This window comes from Pipra filicauda, unplaced genomic scaffold, assembly GCF_003945595.2.
Source record: "Pipra filicauda isolate LSUMZ 115617 unplaced genomic scaffold, ASM394559v2 scaffold43_size3849885_pilon, whole genome shotgun sequence".
In the NCBI taxonomy this organism is placed as follows: domain Eukaryota; kingdom Metazoa; phylum Chordata; class Aves; order Passeriformes; family Pipridae; genus Pipra; species Pipra filicauda.
This window is the reverse complement of record NW_024104576.1, coordinates 3,196,245-3,220,624: the sequence shown is the minus strand read 5'-3', so window position 1 is coordinate 3,220,624 and position 24,380 is coordinate 3,196,245. Positions and strand designations below refer to the sequence as shown.

The window sequence follows — 24,380 nt, the reverse complement described above, 5'->3', positions numbered from 1 at the left end:
AAAATAATTCTCTTAACATTAATCTCTTAGATGAATCCCATAGTGTTTTTAGAGGAACATTAAGCTTCTTCAAAGGAGCTGGCAGAAATAGGAATTCCATATTAAATGTTTCCTATGGAATTACTGGTATTGTATCCATATGTGTGTATGTTTGTGTCCCCATCAATTCCCCTTAAAAATATCCTGTTTCTCCAAGTTTCAAGGAATGAGTGCTGAGGTGAGAGAACAATTTAGTGACCCAAAGTAGGGATAACTTGCAACATTGTTAGGCACCAGAGAACTTAGAAAGGGAGCAGGATGAATGCCTCCACTTAGAGAGAAAGCTTCAGAATTGATTCTCCACTGAATGACTTGCACCATCTCAGAGCCAGAGGAGACCCAGCTGCAAGAGTTCTTCTAGTTCTCCAGTTCAGGTAATGTGGTATCGTCTCTTTGATGGAGTCAGGATCCTGTGCATGCTCAGCTGGAGGCACTTTACAGAGAAGCACAGAGAACACAGATAGCCTTCCCTGCACTGCTTTCCCCTGTCCAGAGGACTCCCAAGGCATGCCCTGATGGGAAGGTCCTCAAAGCAAACTTGCCATAGAAGAAGTAAATGAAGCAAAGGTAGCACAACCGTTATTTATGCCCGTTGGGTTCCCTGGGGTTCTGTATGGAATGCTGGGCTTGTGCCCCAGCAACCGTTGTTGTCCCCTGCTCCTGCAGCAGTTGGTGGAACACAGGTGGATCACTGGTGGAGCAGTAGCTGCAGGATCTGGTCCTGGGCTTTCTCTAAACAGCCAGCTCCTAGCCTCAGCCCCGGATCTGGCTTCTGGGTCAACATTCTCATCTCCTCCTGTGCTCCCAGAATTGCTTCAGGGCTGCCAAAGGTAAGAAAATCCTTGTTTGCCCTTAAACTGGTATCAGAAGTGCAGGAGAGTCCAGCTGGCTGTCCCACCAACCACAACAAACATGGTCTATGGTCGCTTTCCCCAGAAAAGGTTATAAATTAAAGTGGGGTCCACCTTCTCTAGGAATAATTATGCCTCCAGTGGAAATGTGGACATTTCAATAGACGAGATAGGGAGATGTCATGGTGCAGTTTCAGATCCTTGTCCACTGATGATCTGATTATCAGTTCTTGGTACCTCTTTAAGTAGTAAAACTACATTGTGGTTACCCCAGAACAATCCTATCATTACAGAGGAGTTCAGGAGTTGTGTCAGCAAATACCATTAAGCCCTGACTCTGCCCACAGCTTCCCCAAAGCTTTAGAAAACAGAATTATGTGACTTCTCCTCTGCAATTCCTGTTGTGCATGGGATGCAACCATTTTACTGGGCTTGTCCTCCAATACTGGCTTTGACCCCCCCCAAAATGTTCTGGTTTTAATTATTATTATATTTGTATATTTATATAAAATTTAAATTTGTATTTATATTTGTATAAAAATTATAGATACGTTCTATTTTAATATATGTATATAGACTTTTTATTTTTTACATATATCAAATATCTTTTCTAGATAGATATTTGTATAAATTTCTCCATGTTTTTCAATCCCTGTGGGGCTGGTTCTGCCCCATGGTTAGAGGCAGCTGCAAAATCCCATCCTGAATAGTCCCTCTCAGGAACAGAATCACAGAATCTTCTGAGTTGGAAGGGACCCACAAGGATCATTGAGTCACCCCCCAAAATCACGCCAAGTGCCTGAGAGTATTGTCCAAATGCTTCTTGAGCAGGTGAAGTCAGGCTTGCTGATGTGACCACTTCCCTGAGGAGCCTGTTCCAGTGCCCAACCACCCTCTGGTGAAGAACCTTTTTCTAATATCCAGCCTATAGCTCCCCTGACTCAGCTTCCTTCAGGCCTGTTACTGGTCACTAGAGAGAAGAGATCAGTGCCTGCCCCTCCGATTCCCCTCATGGGGAAGCTGCAGACTGCTATAAGGTCTCTCCTCAGAAGTTCCAAGTGAAAAACTCAGCAATTACACCAAACTGAGGGGAATTCAATGAGAATAGATAGTGGTTTGCAACAATGAGGATGAGAAGGAAGTCTACAGGGCAGCGTGGGCAGAATGATTTTTATCTGGAGCATTGTTTTGACCTCTTTCAGGTGGAAAGGAGAGGGAAAATGAAGAGGAAAGCAAGAGTCCGCATTAAGCCGTGAGTTCTGGCATAGTGATTAAAGGACAGCAAATCTGGGGAATGGCAAGGAGGGAACTGCTATTTCACAGTCAAAGTGGGATTGGTTCAAGCCCATGGGTCCATGGGATGTTCTCTTCACCACCTGCCTTTCTCACCTCCACTTCCTTTAGACACATCAATGTTGGCAGCGACTTTCAGGCTGAGCTCCCTGAGCTGCAGGCCAGACCCCCAACTGAGGATGAAGAACATGCATCCCTGGTCTGGAAGCCGTGGGAGGACACTGATTCTGACATGGAAACACATGACAGAGGTATCTGCATGCTTTTTTCCCACCCCTGAGATACTTGGGTTTGAAAACCCCTCATTTTTTGGTAAAAAAGAAGCTTCCTTCATGCTTCGCTGCTCTTCTTGTCTCTCCCATCTTCCCACATTGTAGTATTAGAGGGAAGGAGATTGCTCACTTTTAGTAGACCAGTAAAAAGAACAACTTTTATGCTCAAGGGCATTTGTCACTGGCCAACAACTCTGAAAGAGGGGAGATTTATCCCTACTTACCATTACCAAAGCTGCTTTTAAGAGAGAGACAGCACTTCCTTGGGACATCTCAGCCTTTCTTCCTGGCCCTTTCATGTTCGTCAGCCTATCTTCAGCTCTTCTGCTTTCCTTCTCCCTTGTAATGCAACTTTTCCCCTTTCTTTGCCCAAACCTGACTTTCTGTGCATTTTTAATGTGCTTATAGTGAGAGATCTGCTTGACATGGCCATCTCCAGTGGCATTCCTGGGGCAGCAGCTAACCTGGAGCTTGCCCTACACTGCCTGCATGAGGCGCAGGGCAATGTTCCGGTAAGAAGCAGATATTTGGATGGAATGAATAGGGGAATTAATGGACAGAGAATTAATAAGGACTGGGGACTGGGACAGCCTTTGCTGCCTGCTCTTTGAAGAAGGGATTTAACAAGGAGCACTCGCCATGTGCTGTGTCTCCACGAAGAGGCTCTGCCAGCCCAGGTGCTGCAGCAGGGAAAAGCCCAAAATGGTTCAAGCAGGGGGAAAGCCTCTCCTGGAGGCACTGGTCCCTCAGCTTGCTCCCTTAAAATCTCCTGGGGATCTGTATTCTCTAAGACATTTTGGTGTGGATTGAGGAAAAATTTCCAAAAGCCTCTGTGGGCTGAGGATGCAAGATGAGCAAAATTATTGGGTTGGTGAGCAAAATTATGATATTGGAGAGTAGAACTGAAGGGCTGAGGAGCAAAATGAGGGACTGAGGAGCAAAATCACAAGGTTTTACCAATATAATCAAAATCTTCCTCCAGCAGACTGAATCACTGAAGTGGCAAATTAGCTGAAAGAAAGCATTTACCTTTTTGATTCCTTGTGGTTGGGATGCTAAAGTCTTTTTCTCCTCAATCCTGCAGGAGGCTCTGGAGATGTTCCAGTCAGGGCAGCCTCAGACACCTCAAGGCCATCCCTTGGCTGATTATCATTATGCAGGTAACTGAAGTAGAGCTTGTTCCTTTGCTGACAGATACTGCCATCCACTCAATTGCCATGTCAAGCATTTATTGTTAAAAAAGTAACATGAGAACAAGATCTCGTGTTCCTTGGGGGCAGGGAAAGCAGCAGCATCTACCCTTCAGTTTAAATGGTTTTCTGTGCTTTTTTCCCTGGGGAATGCCTGTTCTTGTCTTCATTGCTTTCCAAAGGAGAGATGTCGATAATTGAATAATGAATGACGCTGATTCCTCTTCGGCTGGAAGTGATCTGTTTTACCAGAGGGATCTGTTTCAAATTGGTAGAGTGATCAATTTACCTGTTGCTTTTTATTGCCAGGCTCTGATACATGGACACCTCATGAGAAGGAGTCATTTCAAATGGCTTTTCACACCTATGGGAAGGATTTTCATCTCATCCAGAAGGAGGTAAAGCCACTGGACATTATTTGCCCTAATGGACAATTACAATGGAATGTTGATTATTTCTGGTACCAAATACCAGAATTCAGTATCTCTCTTCTCGAATACTAGAAGTATTAAAATAATAACAAAATGGTACACTGACTGCCTGTGTGAAAGGTGTGATTCTGCCCTTCCAGTCCTTTTTTCCAAGCTTTTTTGGAACAGGAAGGTTTATTTTCTGTCAGACAGACCTCTCCTGTATGTGTGCTGGCACTTCCATGGCACATTGCAGTGGGATAACCGGAGAGAATGGGGAAAACAAATATCATGCTGGATGGATTTGCTGTTGATCTGGGCCTTAAATGTTTTGCTATATGACATAACACGTTTAACTACATTGCATAATACCTACTTTATTCCCTATGTATTTAATTTTACTTCCTATTCCTCTTGCTTCACTTTTTTACTTGCTATTTTACTCTCTACTCTAATTTTCCTCCAATGCACAGTACAAGATTGCCATTTTAGATTCCTTCTGTTGTCTCACAACAGATTCAAAGTAAGACTGTGGCACAGTGTGTGGAGTACTACTACTCCTGGAAAAAAGAAAGTAGGATTGCTCCCCCTCCTGCTCAGGTGAGTGGGAAAAAAATCAAGAAATGCAAGGAGGGTCAAAAGGTTGGGAAAAGGCGAAAAAACCTGCTGGGAGGGCTTGCGGGATGCTGCTCTGCCAGGAACACATCGCCCCGTGCACTGGGAAAGGCACAGCAGATGCTGCCCAGGGCTTTATTGCATTGCTGCTTTGAAATACTGACTTCTGTTGAATAAGTTTGACCCAACAAAGCCACGCCATCACCAAAATGGGCTTTGACTCCTTACAGACTTCTTTCAAGAAGTGCTGGCACCCTCGCTGATTTCAATCAGATCCTTAATTCCCCACTACTTCCTAACATGAGTAATCCTGGTTGTGTTAAACTAGAGGCTGCAGATTTTCAGGGATCTTTCCTAGCATCCCAGCACGCTCCCTAAAAGGAGCTGCTGGTGCTGTGGCTCTGGTGAAACTTTTCTTGCCAGCAAACAGGAATTTGGTTCACAGAAACAGAGAATATTTTGGGTGGTAGAAACTGGGTAACTCTGTATCTTCAGTAATTCGACTGAATTTTTAACCTGTTCCCTAGACATTTGTGGAGGAAAAAAATACATAAATAGATAATAAACTGAGAGATATAAATGAGAAATGTAGAAGTAGCTATATAGATAATTACATATTTATCCCACCACTTTGGGCAGTAGAAATGAGATGGTTTTTCTTCCAAGCACTGTGTGTGCTCCCCATCCTTGCAGCCCAATCCAGGCATTTTCTCAGCTCTTTAGCGTTTGGAGGAGTTTGCTTGGGCCGATACATTTTTGTACTGGACACTCTAATTTCCAGCTTTCTGAAAAGAAGGAAAAATTCATAAAGACTCTTTGATTTTTTTCAGACTGTGGGTGGATCAAAGAGGAGCATAAACCCTCCCAAGGAGGAGAACGGGGAGATGGAGAAGAGAGTCCGAAGAAGGCCCCGCAGCACTGTATGTCCATGCTGCAAATCGCCACAGCCACCCCGCTCAGCAGGAGGCCTGTTTCCGTGTAGGACATGCAAACGGTGTGAAACTTATTCTTCCTTCTGCTAAAAACCTGCTGCTTTAGACTAAAACAGACTGAACTTTTCTAAGGCAGTTGGAGGATCACCTCTCACAGCTGTGTTCAACATTACAACTCACTTTAACCCCAACCAGCTTATTTAAACCTCAGCATTCAGAACTCTTGCTGTGTCCCAACAAGACAGAGTTCATAGAAGTAGGAACAACAAAACTTGGTTTAATGGAGTTAATCAGATTAAAAATATGATGTCCTGAAAAGAAAGAGAAATTTGAAAGAGTTGAAATAACAAAGCTCAGTTTCATGGTGCTTATCAAATTAAGAATATGTCAAATCCCCAAAAGATGGAAATTCTTAAAAATGGAAATCTTGAAGCTTGGTTTAATGATGTTTACTGAATTAAAAATAAAGGAATTCAAAATGCTGCTTTGTTTCCTAACTTGCAGGGTGTTTGAAACAATGAAGGAAAGGAACAGACATGAGAGAAGGCATTACCCACAGAAGGAAGATGAGCCTCACCCCAAGAAGAAAAGAGCAAATGAGGGGTTGTCTGGGGCTAGCAAGAGTTAGATGTAAATAAGAGTTGATGTAAATTAGATTGGTTTTTAAGGTTTTAGGGTTGAGGTTTTTTCCTGTTTAGTTTATTAGAAAGAGATTTTGGTTAGTTACTGTAAGAGGCTTGGTGTTATGTTCTATATTTTATCTTTTTGCATTTATTAAGTCATTAAAGCAAAGTTAATTCCATTTTGTCTCTTTGTCTTTATGAAAACATTATCCAAAGTTTGTTATGCTTCCTTGGTGTTGTGAACAGAGCATTTGCCACAAAAAAAGAACCTGGGCATGCACATTCTTCTGCAGGCCCAGCCTCTCGCTCAGCAGGCGGGGTACTGCAAAGGGGGGTCCTCATTACTGCCACTGAAACAATGGTGGGATTTTATCCTTTGATTCGTAGAAATATCAAGTGGGAGTGAAAAGGAAGGCTTTGATTAATTCAATGAATTGGATCTAAATTAGTGATCTCATCTCATTGTACTTGGAGGGATAAAATGCTTTTTTTTTGGTCGTTTTTGTTGCCAAGCCACAAGATTTTCATGGCTTTATTTTATTTCAGTAAATGGATGGACTTGACCACCTTCAAGGTCTTTTCCAACCTGTCTGATTCTATAAAATTAATATCCACATTCAGTACAAAGAAATCAGTAGTTCATTTTCATTTTCTCTTTGATAAAAAGACCAGCCTCCAGCTCTGGGCCTCAATAAACCTTACCTAATGCAGAGGGGTGCGAACACCATCCTCTAGCTTCTCATAGCTTGTATTTGCAACAAAAAAAGCATCAAAGTCACTTTTTTATCTAGCACAGTGCATGGGGGGTGCATGGCAAAGTTTTGGTAGCGGAGAGTGGGGGAATGGAGTGCAGGATGAGGGAGGGGGAACTACTAGTCTGGCTCTGACAGGCTTCCAGGAGCTTCCTGGTGTCTGATGGAGCCAAGGCAGGTGGGCATTGCAGAGTCTATAAAGTACTTGCTTTGCAGTGGGCATTTTTTAGGAACTGTACCCACTTAGTTTGCTGTTGTGTGTGCAACAAGCAGGCAGGGAAGGAAGTGGGACTTGCTTTTGTCTAATATTAGGCAAGAAAGCACTAAAACCTGCTGGAGTTTGGCATATTTGGAACCTAAGTATTAAAACAAATTTTAAGGCTATTATTGTGAAAAGGTAATTCTTGTAATGTTAGTCTCTTAGATGAATTCCACAGTGTTTTTAGAGGAACATCTAGCTTCTTCAAGGGAGGTGCCAGAAACACATAGGAATTCTGCATTAGATGTTTAAAGGTACATGATTGCTTTAGAGCAATTGACTTTCCCATAAATTTCTATTCTCCATGTTTTTAAGGGTTTGGGTGGATTAGGTATTGTTTTGATACAATTTTTGTTATCAAGATTGGTATTACTGTGATCTGCTCTTTATATTAATGTGTAACTTCTCTCTGCTCCAAACAAAAGCTTGCCCTAAAACCCAGCTAGATTTAAATAATAGCAAGAGAAGAGTTTTAATATCTTTTCTTATATATTCTTTATATCCTTCAGGTAGCAATTTTATTACATTTTAAAGCTTTTCTGTTGCAACCATGAGAGACAATATTTAAGATAGGTATTTTCATGGGCCTATTTTCATCTGACAGTTGAGATTAATTTAATTCCTATTAAACCCTGATTTCTGTTGCTTCATAACTCTTCCTGTTTTCATATCACTTCTTCAACTAAATAATTGTTTAAATAAAAAAATTCTATATTAGTTATTTACTTAGAACAACAAAAATACAAATCAGATGGCTCCACACACAAAGTGACAAATGAAGCAATGAAAGCCATAGCATCCAACAGTAATTATAATAAGTGGCTTAGCTAAAAATTTGTAAAATGAGTATCTCATCACTCATTTTGACTTGCCTGTCTTATTTAGATGGAGATGTCTCACAGCTTTGCTGTAATTTAGCTTTAATAACATCCCTGTTAAGTAGATGCCTGTTGAACAGACAAGCATTACTTAAATAATGACACTTCAGAAGTGAATTAACTTTCTCCTTTGCAATTAAGTAGCTGTTCATCACCATTCATCAGCTTACTAAATCATCTTTCAGTATCTTCATTATTAAGTATTAGCCACCCACAGTGTAGGCCATACAGTAACTCCTTTCCAGGACTAGGTTTGAGTCCTTTACATACTGATGGTACTGGAAAGGAGAGGATAACTACTCAAAAATCTCAGGATAGATGACTTTTAAGGTTATGAAGAACAAAGGCATTTACTTGGCTGACACAGTAATAAAATGCTAGGTTATTATAATAGTGACTTGTATATAGAACTGCTTTACTCAAATTGCATACACATCTACAAGCTCCATATTCTGCCCCAGATTTGTTAGATTCAGATCACGAGAGAATAGGACAAAAAGTGTATGAGGCTTTCTTCATATCTTCTATGAAGATATTACACTAACAGTAAATGTCTGTTTTCTAAAACATAAAAATCACAGAATCACAGTTGTCAAAGGTCAGCTAATGACTTCAGTGACTTAGATTTCCCATGGGCCATAAATCTTTATCTGGTTAATCCAGTTTTGAGCCAAACAAGTGGAATTTAAACCAAGCAACTGGAGTCTGTTGAAGAAAATAAGCACATAGTCCTCATCTGTAAATATGTTGGCTTTTTTTTTTTTTTTTTTTTTGTTCCAGTAACTAGCCACTTTAATTTTATGGATAGGCAGCTTATTCTGTATTTTATGGCTTTAATTTCAATTCATCACTATTGTGCATACCTTAGGTGACTTCATTCTTTATTAAGTTTTATTTTCCCCCGATGAGATACAGGCACATCCTAAAAAAAGGCACCTTTCATCTCTCTTTTGGTTATCCCAGTAAAATTGAACTGATAAAGTTCTAAGTTTCTGTAACGCTTTCTCTTTTTTTCAAGTTGCGAAAAAGTTGTTTTCAGTCTCTTACGTATCTTTTCTTGTTCACAGAATTACATAGGATAGTAAAGGTTGGATGAGGCCACTGGTAGTTATCTAGTCCGATCTCCTTGCTCAAGCAGGGTCTCCTAGAACAACCGTACTAAGGAATGTGCAGACAGCTTTTGAATATCTCTGGAGAAGGTGTCTCCACAACCTCTCTGGGCAATCTGTTGTAATGCACGGTCACCCAGACAGTAAAGAAATTCTTCCTCAACTTCCTGTGTTCCAGTTTCTGCCCGTTGCCTCTTGTCCCAGTCAGGGACTCAGCATCACTGAGAACAGCCTGGCTATACAAAAAATGTCCTCTTGACAGACTCCTATCAGATACTTGTATACATTGAGGAGTCTCCTCTCAGTCATTTCCTCTTGAGGCTGAACAGGCCCAGTTCCCTCAGCCTTTCCTCATAAAAGAGATGCTCCAGTCCCCTCATCACCTTCACAGCCCTCTATTGGACCCACTCCAGTAGCTCCATGTCTCTCTTGTTCTGAGGAGCCCAGAACTGGATACAGCATGCCAGGTGAAGCCTCACCTGTGATGCCAGCCCAGCTGATGCTAAAGAAAAAACCTCAGGAGCAGCGAGGGTGAGATAAGGAAAGGGTTTGATTTGTGCCAAGGCATAGATGTTACAGGACACGCACACCGGCTGTGCCTGAGATGTTACATTTTATAATACTATCTGTCCAATCCCAAGTGGTTCCACCCCATTACTTTTGCTCTGGTCCGCCCTGGGCCCACCCCCTGGGAATTGGGTCTGGGGACCTTTTGGGACCACCTCTTCATCACCATCACCATCTTCAGAGCACAAAGGGTACACAGTCACCCAGTTCTTGACTGTGTTCTGTTTTCAGGCCAAGATATGAGTGTTCTCCAAACAGCCTAGGCCTTGCCTTGACAAAAGACTAAACATTTCTACGGAATTCAGGGGTAGGATTGATGTGGGGTGCATGGAATGGGGTAAGAGTGTTGAGGAATGTGTAAAGTACTTGTGCTACAGGGTGAGCGATAAGGACTGCTGCTTCTAAAATCTACTTTTACCACTTATAAAACTTATAAAGCTTACAAAATCAGAAAAATAAGAAATTAAAAGGGTCTTAAAGGCATCACCCGGGCTGAGTAGAGGGACAGGATCAGCTCTCTCGACGTGCTAGCAATTCTAAGCTATTACTAATGCTTAAAATAATTAATTAAATAAAAAATACAATAGTTTTATACTGATAGCAGAACTGAAAATGATAGTCCTGTACTACTTCTTTTAACTACTTTCTTGAAATGCAGCCTGACTCCATAGAAATTACAAATTTCAAACTAGTTATGTAACGAATTATTTGACTTCTTTTTTTTTTCCCCTTGGTCATGGGACTAGAACACTTTCCAGTATATTTGCCTGCCTTTCTTCCTCTTGTTTTCAAGGCTTATGAAAGGTACAGTGACTGCATATCCATGACAGATGGTCAAGTAATACATATTGTGAGCGGAAAGTTGACTTACATCTCCAAAACCTTGCCTGGTTTTTGATTTCTTCTTGGACGGGATTCATTTGACTAAATGAACCTGTCTTACCAGTATTTTACAACGTATTTCTCAACATCTGATCTATTTATCAAATACACCATCTACACTTAACAGTAAGCAATAGAAATAGAATTAGACACAGAAATAATAGAAATAGTGTGTGATACAACCGACCAAGCATAGATATCTATTTTAGAACAAAATTCTTTGGTGTCCAGTAATAAATCCTATTCCTTGTGTAGATTCCTGTTCCATCTTGAGTGTCATTGATACCTTTGTTTTCTCTGCCATTTTAACAAGAAGTATTGGGTGATGACTGATAGGCTTCTTCTAGAACAGTTTATGAATCTTCCAGGATAGCAAAGGAAATCTGCAAATATACCTTAATTTTAAAAATTATACCTCTCTTCAATTTTTATGTCTTTTTGCTGGTGGTAAGCTCTGTTTCACATCAATAGAACCAAAATTGCAGCTGTCTCAGGAACAGCTTTTCTTTTTAATATTTGTTATTTGGTAGCTGTCTGTTTTGATGCAAAACTGTTTCCAAAATCATGGTCATTTGGCACACACTTCTGTGCCTTGAGCACCTTTCTGGATTTCAAATCAGTTAGTATATTTCTAAAAGTTTAGCCAGGCTGTGGAAAGAATATCTGTTTGTTAGTTCCTTGCTATTCAAATACAAATATGAAAATTATGTTCATATAATCTAATCAATGAAAATATTTTTTTTTCTGAATCATACAGTGCCTATTGTTTTTCAGGATTTGCGATAGGGAGATACTCAGTTAAGGTGGTAGGAGTAGCAATAGTCTTCTTATTAAATAGAGATATATTTTTCGAAAGCTAGCTTTTGTTCATAAAGAGATTAGTTATTATACGCATTTATATGAAGCAAATTACTACATATCTCTGATAATTTTAAGATAAATGAAAGCAAGAAACAAGGAAACAATTTACTAGGCAATCTGCAAAATAGAATTGTTAACAATTAAGTAAGAAGAGCAAAATATCCTCTATTTCTGATTTTAGGCAACATGTTAAATGGGATCCTGCCACTTACCGAACTGTGCACAATTAGCTATAAAAGCTTGGACAATAGGATTGAAATTCCATCTTTTTGCAAGTAGGACAATGTAATGCTTAAGCATAATTTAGAAGCAGTGCATTGCAGTAGGGCAGTCCTGGAAGAGTAGCAATGAGCTTCATCCTCCAAAAAACACATCTGAAAATTCTAGATTAGTGCAAGTCAAATGGATGGATGGAAGAGACAGGCAGATTTAAATATGTGGCAAAATGGGGCCATTTAAGTTCTTGCAAAACATAACCAGCTCCTCAAATTTTGTGCCTTCTGACAGCAAAGAGAGCAATGTTCATTTCAATCACAGATTTAGAGTTTGTGTAGTAAAATTAATAACCAAAACTTCTGGGTGATTTTTACTGTCCCAGATAAAGTGGCTAAAATAGTTTAGCTAACCGATTCCACCCTTTTGTAATCATGTTTCTAGGATAATCTAAATTTGTGCTATTAACTGTAAGAAGAGGGTTTTTTTACGGCAGGCTCATTAGCTCTAACCTCAATTTAGTTACCATTTTAATACCAAAAAGGGATGTCCAGTAAACATTAAGAAATTTCTAGAAACTTAGCTCTGAACTAAATAACCATCAATATTAGCAGTTGGGCTGTTGCCAAAAATCTTAACAAACCTCATTTTGATAATAGTTTCATTCTCCCTGTGCAAAATGGCCTAAATTATTCTTTTGGTAATTTTCCCATATCCAGGTATCCATCACCTCTCCTCAAATGAAAGCTGCAATTTGAGTACTCCTCTCCAGTTACATATAAAAAGCCTATAGCACTTCCAAGCTGGACCTGGTAAGCACAAACTAGGAGGTTTTCAGGCCCTCAACTAAGTTCAGCTATATTCAGCTTTTTTCCATACATTGTTATTCTAAAACATGAAAAGGTGTAAACTGCATAGCATTAAATTTCACACACCTAGTTTTAAGGTACCAGATGCTGAGTTTGAAATAGCTATCACAGTTTATCATCCCATTATTTTCCACTGTTTCTACAAGCTCCATTTACCTAATCTTGTCTGGTAAATTTTGGGTACTCAAACAGGAAACCCCATTCAGCTCAAACTTACCTGGTTTTGTAACTTCACTGTGCTTCAGTTTCTTGCTGCAACTCATTATTTTTTGTATTTATCATGTAAGTATATTGCAAACTATTTGCTTCACAAACAACAATCGCATATCATAGGCATGCCCATACATTCAAAAGCTAGTTTTTGTGTTCATAAGATGTAGTTTATTTGTTGTTCATATGATGTAGTTTACATTTATTTTATATACCACCATATTATGGTATATATGACTCAGCCTTCCAGTAGGCTGCTCTTGCTTTATGTACTAAAGAACCAGGATGCCAGGTGTGCTCCAGACCTTGTTACTAAGAATGTGTCAAGTGGGTCAGTCAGGATGCAAAGCCAAAAAAAGGGAACCACTGCAAAACTCTTCTGTGGTATCTGATCTGTCTGAAATACACATTGCAGCAGAACTGCAGGCCAGCTGCTTTTGGCTTCTTACTGCCTGGGGCACAGGACAGAGAATCTCTGTGGTTTCCCTGCATGAAACAGCCTGGCTGACATGAGAAGCAGTTCATTCAAAGTCACACTGAGTTCCTGCAGGCAGGACTGGTTTTCCTTAGAATGGACTCTTACCTACCAAATCTGTAATCAGTCTATGCTGAAGGAGGTTTCTGGAAACACCCTGAAGCAAGCAGTGATAGCCCTCTACTTTTTAAGCCCGTCTTGTTCTGGTTTTTTTCCTGCTTAAATTCCAGAAATATTAACACTGCATTAACAGAACCTATTTGGATTGTTCATCCTAAGGGTTTCTTAAGAATGAAGTTAATTTGGAAGTACAAAACTGCATTAGATGGGGTTTTCTTCAGTTATTTTTCCACAACTGGTTTTCTTTGACATGGAAAATGCTATATGTGTATGAAGAAAGTAATTAAATTAACATAACCTAGTGTTATAATGTTCATGCTCTCACTGATGTGAAACAGTAGGATAAAATTTCAGGGATTTCTGAAGTATTGCCAAATACACTGCTTCAAATCAATTATTTTTCACTTTCAACTTTAACAACCTGTTAGAATACAGTGAATGACTGTCAACCAATGAATGTTACAAGGCCCAATAAAAAGCTAATTTTTTTTTTTTGGTTGGTTGGTATTTTGCAGTGCGTGAGATGGCAATTATAAATCATCTGCTGTAGCAGGGATTATGTACTTACAGTATCAAACCTATGAGCAAAAATGAACTGATACAATTTAGCACAAAAACATCTGAAGAAAGTGGGTGTACTGGATAGAAGAATCTGCATTGGTCAGTTTTCACAATGAACACATTATCACAAAATAATTGCATAAGCTCATGATCTAAACACTGGAAAGCTCCACCACAGAAAAGTTAGGATTGTCACAGAAAACAGAACAAACAAACTTCTGCATAGGATAAGAACTAGGGGTAAGTCCACAGGATTTCAGAAAATTAATGGCAAGTAATTACTTAAAATTTCAGTTTTAGTTTTTACATTGGATACTGTGAGTCTGTGTAAGACACAGGCCTGTGAAAAAGTACACTGCTGCCTTTTAGAGAAACAAATATCATATTTAGGTGACTATGAGAAGATTAAAGTACAGGTAATATTTTGAAAATAATGGTTGACTTAGGTCAATATGTAAAGCAATGCTCATGTTTGCATTAATACAAAAATCTTTTAAAATCTAATAATCCTTCTTCTCTGTAGCAGTTAACCAGTGTGTGTGGAACCCTATGGAAAATAAATAAAGGCAGTGCGCTGCTCTTTCTCTATGATATTTAGGAACAGAAAAGTTCTCACAACGTTAAAAATGTAAATATTTTATTGGACTCAAGTAGTTCCTCCCTATGACTTCTTATTAAAAAAAACCCAAACAAACCATATAATGTAAACATAATACTATTTAAAACTTAATAGTGTTGACGATGCAGATACTCTTGGCTTTTAGTCAGGTTGGCTTTTTAATCTGGGCTTTTTAAGGTGCTTAGGTTGCAGTGAGTATGAAATAACTAATGAAACAGTCCCAACCTATGCAGAAAGTTACTAGAGTCAGCACAGGTCAGGTGAATGCCAGTGACACGCACTCTCAGTCTGCCACAAAATCAGCTTCACTGTGTGTAATCTGGTCTCATAATTGCATGTAAGTGCATATAACAATATTTTTGTCCAGAGAGTAAAATATAAACAAGACACTGCATCCCCTCTGAAACCCTAAGATCCCCTGGCAAAAGAAATAACCGTGGTAATCCATTATATTTAAATGCACGGCTACTTCCATTCTCCCCATTACATCTTTGCAATTAATCTCATTTTTTGCAAATGTATTCCTACATAAAAGATAGAAGAGGAAATTAACAGCTCCTGACTATCCTTTATCCTGAAGTATAACAGCTGATTAATAATGTTGAGTCTCTGATGAAAGTTTCATGTGAAAACGTCTACCTCTTGTGCCCAAAGTTGGAACTGCGACAGACAAGACGATTTTCATTAACCATTACAGAACAAAACTTAATATATTCTTATTATCTCCTGTTGGTACTGATTCATAGTATAATATAGTTCTTCATACTGTAAGGATAATGTGGATCTTTGGACAGTCTTTTTCTGTCTTACAAATCAGGGCTCAGTGAGGGGCAGGGTCTCGCAGGGGAGACGGCCAGGCCAGGAAATCAGCTCATGTAAAAAACATTTCAAAAGCACTGATTTCTAATGCTAATAAGTTAAATTAAATGCCAAAGGTAAGTTTACTTCAAAAATCTCAAATTAACTTCATGTGCAAAAATGCCTGATGAATATGAATTTTTATTTTGCTGCTAGGAGGCTTAGAAAATAATTTATATGGGTATGAAAGATGTAAATGACACAAAAATCTTTAGAGAATCAGATTTGGTGTCTTTAGCCTATGTGTTATGGAGATAATGGAAAGGTTTGCTATTGGGTATTCCTCCAACCCTTCTTGTAAAACAGTATTTAGTAGGTAATTTATTTCTGATTTACCATTTTCTGTTCAATGCAGTTTTCATACTATTTTTCCCCTTAATGATTTAGAAAAGATTTTCCTGTACTGCTTCCATGTCATAGTCTCAACTAAAAGAACATCAGAAAGACCAGAGTTGGTCAGAACAAGAGGTCATCTCTTAGTCTCCTGTCTCCAAAGAGGAGACTTTTGAGACTTCCGGAGACTTACTCTGTGTTTGGTATCAAATCTTCTCTGCACTTCTGACATATGGGAAGTTGAGTGCCACTCAGAGAAACTAAAAAAGGGCAAACAATGTACAGAAAGAAATGAAGAGCAGTATTGATAAAAGTTCAAAGTATTGGAGAAGGGATGCACTTAGGCAGCCAAACTATTGAGTTCCTATGTAGCTTAAAACTTAAATCCGTTGCTGTTTCAGAAAGCCTGAAAGTCCATCTCCATTTAGAAGTCTTTTGCTGGTGTACTGTCTTCTGGTGTTTGTAACTGTCTACACCTTAAAATGAGAGTGCCTGAATTTAGACACTTTAATTCATTGGCAAGAACTTGGGTAAAAGTAGCCTGCTTTCATAATTACTAACTCTGCTTAAATTCATTTTTGCTGAAAAATATGTAAGTCCTCATCTTTTTTGAAAATCAAGCACTTATAGAATGATAGAATCATTAAGGCTGGAAAAGACCTCCAAGATCATCAAGTCCAACCTTTAATCAAACACTACCATGCCAAGTAAACCACAGCACTAAGTGCCACATCCAGTCATTTCATGAACACCTCCAGGGATGGTGACTCCACTACATCCCTGGGCAGCCCATTCCAATGCTTAACTACTCTTTCAGTGAAGAAATTCTTCCTAATGTCCAATCTGAACCTCCCTGGTGCAGCTTGAGGCCATTTCCTCTCATCCTGTCACTTGTTGACTGGGAAAAGAGGCCGACACACACTTAGCGTCAACCTCCTTTCACGTAGTTGTAGAGAGTGATAAGGTCTCTCTTGAGCCTTCTTTCCTCCAGGCTAAATAACCCCAGCTCCCTCAGTCATACCTCGTAGGACTTACTCTCTAGACCTTTCACCAGCTCTGTCACCTGTCCCTGGACTTGCTCCAACACCTCCAGCCTTTCTTGAATTGAGAGGCCCGGAACTGAACACAGGATTCGAGGTGTGGCCTCACCAGTGCTGAGCACAGAGGGACAACCACTTCCCTGGTCCTGCTTGCCATGCTATTTCTGATACAGTCCACAGTGCCCTTGGCCTGCTTGGCCACCTGGGCACACTGCTGGCTCTTGTTCAGCCACTGTCAAACAGCACTCCCAGGTCCTTTTTTCCTGAGCAACTTTCCGGCCACTCCTCTCCCTGCCTGTAGCACTGCCTGGGCTTGTTGTGACCCAAGGGCAGGACCCGGCAATTTACCTTGTTGAACCTCATACCATTGGCCTCAGCCCATGGATCCAGCCTGTCCAGATCCCTCTGCAGGGCCTCCGTACCCTACTGCAGATCAGTACTCCCACCCAGCCTGGTGTCACCTGCAAACTGACTGCAGGTACACTCCATCCCCTCATCCAGATCATCAATGAAGATACTAAACAGGACTGGCCCCTATACTGAGCCCTGGGAAACACCACTGGTGACCAGCTTCCAGCTGGATGTAACTCCATTCACCACCACTCTCTGGGCACGACCATCCAGGCAGGTTTCTACTCAGAAAAGAGTGCACCTGCCCAAGCCATGTGCTGCCAGCTTCTGCGTGAGAATACTGGGAGACAGTACCAAAAGCTTTACTGAAGTCCAGGTAGCTACACCCACTGTTTTTCCCTCATGGATGAAGCAGATCTCCTGGTCATAGGCCCCAAACCTGCCAGAGTTCAAGACGTGTTTGGACAATGGTCTCAGGCACATAGTGGAATTTTGGGGTTGTCCTGTGCGGGGACAGGAATTGGACTCAACGATCCTTCTGGGTCCCTTCCGACTCAGAATAAAAGGAGATCAGGTCAAACAGGACCTGCCTTTCGTAAACCCATGGTAAAATGCAGAAAAAAGCCAGAAAGCTTCAAGCCATCAGAATAAGCAAGTGTGAATGGGAATATAGAAAGAGACTGACTGAATATAGAAAGAGAACTTCCAGGGCTGAAAGAGTGGTTTGGAAACTGTGCAGAAGGAAACTGTAATTTGCCGGTCATTGTCTCTCTGTTTTCAGGGAACTGGACTTTGTATACTAAGCTGCATTGAAGAAACGCTTTTCTCAAAATAGAGAATGTCCTGGTACAGTTGCTCCTTTTGTACAACACTGATCATTACTTTGACTTTGCTTATCCAATCCATTTCTTCTTCTAATAGAATAAGCATGACAAGTCTTGACTGCTGTGCAGCAACTCAGACCAGTAACAAGCAACTGTCTTTCTCTGATGACCAACCAGTAAAAGAGGGTAATGGAAATGCAGCTGTCTTCTTTCACTAGCATTTCATGACTCAGTCACTAACAATAAAAAGAAGGAAGAAATGCAGACATTAAAAGCCACAGAAGCAGAATTTTGTGATGAGAATGGTGTCAGGTTTGCATGACATCCTGGCAAATCTTCAAATGCTTTATTAAGGTTTGAAAGGAAGTAGGTCTAGGACCTCTGTTATTCATAGATGTTAATTGCTTGTGTGATGTTTGAATAATATTCCTATCTTCAAAGACACTATTTCATTTTCAATGAACTTTTGTAGAAAAGCTTTTCTCACATGATTTCAGTTATGGAACAAACAGGCATAGAAGGCAAAATGGAATTTTGCCTCTTCAGTGTCATTTTACTTCATATTTCTTCAATAGGAAAATGAATGGCTGAGGTAGCTTGAAGCATACTTGGATTGTAGTTCATTGCTTAAAAAACACGAATTTTTGTGTAAGTTGTATTTGCTGTTTTGACTCAAGTGATTAGAGGGAGTGAACTGCTTTGTGGAGCACTGGGTCTAATAAGCAGGACCAAAGCATTACAATTGAAGGAGTAGACAACTAGCAATCTGGGACTTGGTGTCTCTGAGAGCAAAATAGATGGGTCCTCCTAGCTATATCAGCTCAAGTGCATTTTAAGGATAGCCATAATAGCCCTATAAATATCTAGCATTTTTTAAAGACTCATGACAATGGTTTGGAAGGAGTGAACACAAATTTTCTTTCACAACTTCAAAGGCAGAAATGTCAAGCAAGACCTGGGGGGATAAATAAGATTGAAAAAAAAGGATAGTTTTGTTTTTCTCTCAAATAAAAGAGGAAGCCTCACTAAAGTTTCAACTTTTGTGATCAGAAGAGGATGTGCAGCCGGACTTACCTCATATGTGTCATTCTTCAAATACAGATGGGGTAGGCTGATATGTTCCCTTCTCTTGGAAAACAGAAATAGAAAGGTATCATGACTTTAGTTCCCACTCTAACAGACTAGAAGTCTTTTGCAGAAGTTGAACCATGCCATTAGATAATATATGTGCTAATTTTTTTCATGCTCCACATAGTTTTCCATTTTTCAGCTCCTGAACTCTGTTATAAGATAAGGGGAATATCTACACATTTCTCTAGCTGCAATAGAAATAGTGAACTGAAAGATATCAGATTAATTGTACCTCCAAAGGTCTATCTAGCCCCACGTACTTGTAAGTATTACCAGTATCAGAACAAGGAGCGTACATAATGGTATTTCTCTGTAATGAACTTGTGGTTTAGAAACTTCCCGAGCCAGAGATGTTATTATTGTATTTAATAATATTTTCTTTCATGAATTTGTCTTCTTGTTCTTTGAACTCATGGAAACTTTTGCATCTACAATATTTCATGCAAACCCCCCCATATTCAGTTGTGCTGTAGGAAAAATATCCCTTTATTTCGGACCTACAATCTACCAGTTTCATTTGATGGTGCCTAGCAGATGAGATAATGAGTCATGTTCTCTGTGCAATTCATGACTTTATAGATATAGATCATAAACCAGACCGATCTCTATCAAATGTCTATTTTCTAGGCAACAGAGCTCAAGTCTATTCAGGTCTTTCCTTCTCATATATAAGTAATTCTTTATCTTGACCTTTCTGTAATATTTAAATACATCATGAGATGTGCTGAACAAGGCCAATTATAAATGTTCTATATTTAAATGAAGCCTATGTTATAAAAAAGGGTTGTGAATTCACATTCAAAATAGCTTTAACAACAAGAGTTTATAAATGTGTATTATATTTCCTTTATTTTAGTCCTTAAAATAAGAAGTGAAAAAATTCTACTTTTCTCACATACTTTTAAGGAAGTTCCTTCTTAGAAGTATGAAAAAAATGCATTTTACAGTGACTCAGTGGAACTAAAAAGAATAAATATCAGACATACAGTCTGATATTTTAATAAAAAAGGTTCATGTAAAATTATTTTTTCTTAATTAAGATAGTAATGATTTAAAATGTATTGTAACCATATGAACATAACTATAAATAACATTAATTTTAATATTAAAGATAATTAAAACAAATATAATTATCAATTTAATAATAATTTAGAATCAGAAAGTTTATAAAAATAATTTTAAAATGAGAATTTTCATATAAATTAATATAAATTCTCTTTCCTTTGAATTTCCTACATTTCTTTTGAGAAATAGGACCTCTTATCTGAGAGATACCAGTTAATCTTAGGAAAATCCCTTCAGATTATTTACCTAAATAAGTGAGTTAACATTAGAATCGCACTTGTAGGGTGTTGAGAAACCCTTATCTTATTCCAAGACAAGGCAGAGATATTGTTCAACAAGAACATACATTTCCACGGCCTTCGGAGTTCCAGATTAGGAGAGGTCAATATTCAGATCTGACTGGAAGGGGACTCTCTGGCAAAAAAAGGCTGAGTTGGTTTTTTTTTTTCCCTTGTCTGAAATTATTTTCTGTGTATCCAGTACTATTTCCAAGATCTTATTTCAACTTGCTCATTCTTGGTCTGCCAGGAAAATAATTTATGGACCTTTTCACCCCTTTCATATACAAGTGCACTTGAGTGTAGCAATTGCTTACAGACCATATCCTCAGTCAGTTCATTATGTTCTTTCCAGAAACTATTTATAAATTATCATATATTAAAAAAAATCTGTTAGGATAAGTAATGCAAGTGTTTCACCCTTAGGAGAATGTGAAGAATAATAATTTCTAGGCATTGTGCGTTTAATTTCTCCCTTTGTTTCTCCTCCAGTTAGAGAGTCTCCTACGTTTCTCCCCCAGATCCTATTACATTCTGATTAAGACTTTTATCTTCTGTGATCAATGAAAGAGCCATCATGGTTTTCCGAGACTTCATTTCCCTTTTTTGCTCATTCCGATTTCTAAAAAGAACTTTCTCCTTTTCTTATTTAATTCCACGCTCTATTCATATTTTATTTTCAAATGCATCAATAACAAAATGAATATTAGGAAAAATGTGAGCCTGCTACTGAATGGAACAGGGAACCTGGTGACAGAGGTTGAAGAGAAGGCAGATTTACTGCCTGCCTCCTTTGTTTCAGTCTTCACTTCCAAGGCCATCCCTCAGGAACTCCTGACCCAGCAGACCAGGGAGAAGGTGTGGAGAAAGAAAGACTTTCCTTTGGAGGAGGACTGGGTTAGAGACCATTTAATCAAATTTGACACCCTCAAGTCCATGGGCCCTGACAGGATGTATCCATCCATGAGTGCTGAGAGAGTTGATGAACACCATAGCGAGGCCGCTCACAATTATCTTTGAATGGCTGTAGAGATAGGAGAGGAGCCTGACGACTGGAAGACAGCAAATGTCACTCCAGTCTTCAAAAGAGCAAGAAGAACAACCCAGGGAACCATCATGTCGTCCACCTGGTCATCCATCACTGGTCGTACTAGTCAGCTTCACCTCAGTTGCTGAAAAGTGATGTAACAGCTCATACTGGAGGCCATCTCTAAGCACGTGGAAGACAAGGTGGTGATCAGGAGTAGTCAGCATGGATTCACCAAAGGGAAGTCATGCTTGATCAACCTGATTGCGTTCTACAATGAGACAACTACCTGGACAGACGAGGGGAAAGTAGTGGATATTGTCTATCTGGACTTAAGCAAGGTTTTTGCTTTTGACACTGTGTCCAATGATAGGCATGTGCAGGGTCCTGCATCTGTGGAGGAATTACCCCCTGCACCAGGATGGGGACCAACCTGCTGGAAAGCAGCTCTGTGGAGAAGGACATGGGAGTCCTGGTAGACAACAAGCTGTTCACGAGCCAGCAGTGAGGTCCTGTGGCCAGGAAGGCCAGTGGTGTCCTGGGGTGCATTAGGAAGAGCATTGCCAGCAGGTTGAGGGAGCTGATCCTGCCCCTCTACTCAGCTCTGGTGAGGCTTCACCTGGAGTGCTGTGTCCAGTTCTGGGCTCCTCAGCACAAGAGAGACACGAAGCTGCTGAAGTGAGTGTAGCAAGGGCTAAAAAGATGATGAGGAGACTGGAGCACCTCTCTTATTAGGAAAGGTAGAGGCAGCTGGTTTAGGCTAGCCTGGAGAAGAGGAGACCGAGAGGGGACATCATCAATGTATGTAAGTATCTGAAGGGATGATGCCAGAAGGATGGAGCCAGGCTTTTCTCAGTGGTACTGAGCAATAAATAGGACAAGAGGCAACAGGTGGAAACTGGAATGCAGGAAGTTCCACCTGAACATGAGGAAGAACTTCTTCACTGTGTGGGTGACTGAGCACTGGAAACAGGTTGCCCAGAGACGCTGTGGAGTCTCCTTCTCCAGGGGTATTCAAAAGCTGCCTGCACATATGCCTGAGTACTGCTGGTCTAGAGGACCCTGCCTGAGCAAGGAGATTGGACTAGATGACCTATAGTGGCCTCATCCAACCTTAACCATTCCATGATTCTGTGTGATTCTGTGATCTCCTTGGAGAGGGACTTTGTTGTACATTGGTTTTTTTGCACCATGGGACATGATACATGCTGCATAAGTAAGAAGGTGTATTTTTGAAGGGTGTTGTGCTTCAGATACAGAGAAAAGTAGGATGCTATATTCATTTGAAAGCAGTAAAACCTGTTCCAATATCACTGTGAGCAGCTCCTGTGGATAATACGGTAGCCAGTTCTGCCAAGAAGGAATGGAGAACCAGTACTTCTGAAAAAGCACTCATTTGCTTTCATTACAGTCCCAAATCTTGATTCTCTTGGAGAGAGGCAGATCAAAGTTTTTTTCAGACTCATTAGTTTTCTCATTTGTGTAAGAGTTTCTCGAACTATTCAGGAATAGTAGAAGCTGAGTTCATGCCACGGACTGAAAACTCATTCCAGGTTAGGGAATGAGTTCTTGATGCTTAATTTTAAAGTAACTTATTATACATCAGATTTCTAAATCATTACTGAATGAAAAATTGTATTACTAGAAGTTTGTACTGTATCATTACTTATCCTTTATCAATGACATTTACAAGTCAAAAGTGTTACACATTTGTGCAGGATCTGCAACACCAGCACATTTTGGGTATATCAGAAACTATTAGCGATATAGAAAATATGAGCACAGCTTTTAATAGCTTGACATTTCTGTTATATAGAGCTCAAATTCCATTAAAAAATAATTTCCTTACCAACGCATCTCCTTTTTCATGTCAAATAGCATACTAATAATCGGAGCCAGAAGAGGGCACCCAATAAACATTTGGCAGCACAGCTCAGCTTAAAAAAATCCACACAAAGTGTATATAACTTGGTAAAAAATGCTGCAAAGTATCTTCTGTAATTGTTTTCATAAAGTCTAAGAAAATTAATGTTTGTTGGAATTAAAAAAATTACAGCTTGTTGAGTAACATGAGGTGTCTGCCCCGAGTCACATCACTGGATGAGCATCAACAGTTACTGTGACCGTTTATGGTAGTAACAATGAGATATTTACCTCTACAGGGAAAGAAAACTATGATGGCTGCTACTGTAAACAATGCAAAAGGCAGGACAAAAATGGAAGTCTGAATAACCAACAGGTAAAATGCAGATGGCCAAGAACATTCACACTGAGACTTTTGCACCCTAAATCATGACTTTCAAGAGACAGTGCTACACAGAGAAAAGCCGTGAGAGATCATAAAAGAAAATCAAAATGTTGATATCCATAGAAGGCAACTATTGAGGACAACTACCTTTATAGCAGTCCCACACTCTTAATAAATTCTGTATTGGTAACTCTTTTTGTAAAATTTATTTGCTTGGTAATGACTCAGTTTCAATCAGAAAAGTACAAGCAAGCTGAAAGACAAGCAAGTCAAAAAGCTGCTTCAGAAATATACTATGACAATCCATTTCCTCCCTCCCCCCTTTTTTTTTCGTCTGCAAGATAAAAAGTATTGATTGTGAAGAGATAACCTTTTGGAAATGAGTTTACTTCTAAGGATGAAAAGGTTGCACTCCACTAATATATGTCAGGAGATGGATAGAAGGGCGTTTTAATGAACACAGATCATTCCTCAGAGACTACGGGGAAAGATGAACATAGGAAAACAAGATTGTAAATAGAAATTAGGAGAAACTTTCCTCAGAAGACTTCTAATTATCCTTCTACATTTTTGGCCTCCCATACGTAAACAGCTGCTGTCAGTCAGGGCCGCCCCACTCCTACCG

The 24,380-nt window shown here is 39.7% G+C and overlaps 1 protein-coding gene across 1 annotated transcript; it reads left to right on the top strand.

Annotated features, from left to right (window-relative positions):
- The first annotated feature begins 698 nt into the window (after positions 1–698).
- Positions 699–6,397, top strand: LOC113982084 (zinc finger protein 541-like). The gene is made up of 9 exons (XM_027709977.2): positions 699–869; positions 2,093–2,142; positions 2,295–2,434; positions 2,864–2,967; positions 3,540–3,615; positions 3,955–4,043; positions 4,572–4,655; positions 5,501–5,664; positions 6,107–6,397. Exons 2-9 carry the CDS (start codon positions 2,111–2,113, stop codon positions 6,228–6,230), a joined length of 813 nt encoding a protein of 270 aa, XP_027565778.1. The 5' UTR covers positions 699–869; positions 2,093–2,110; the 3' UTR covers positions 6,231–6,397.
- The last annotated feature ends 17,983 nt before the right edge of the window (positions 6,398–24,380 follow it).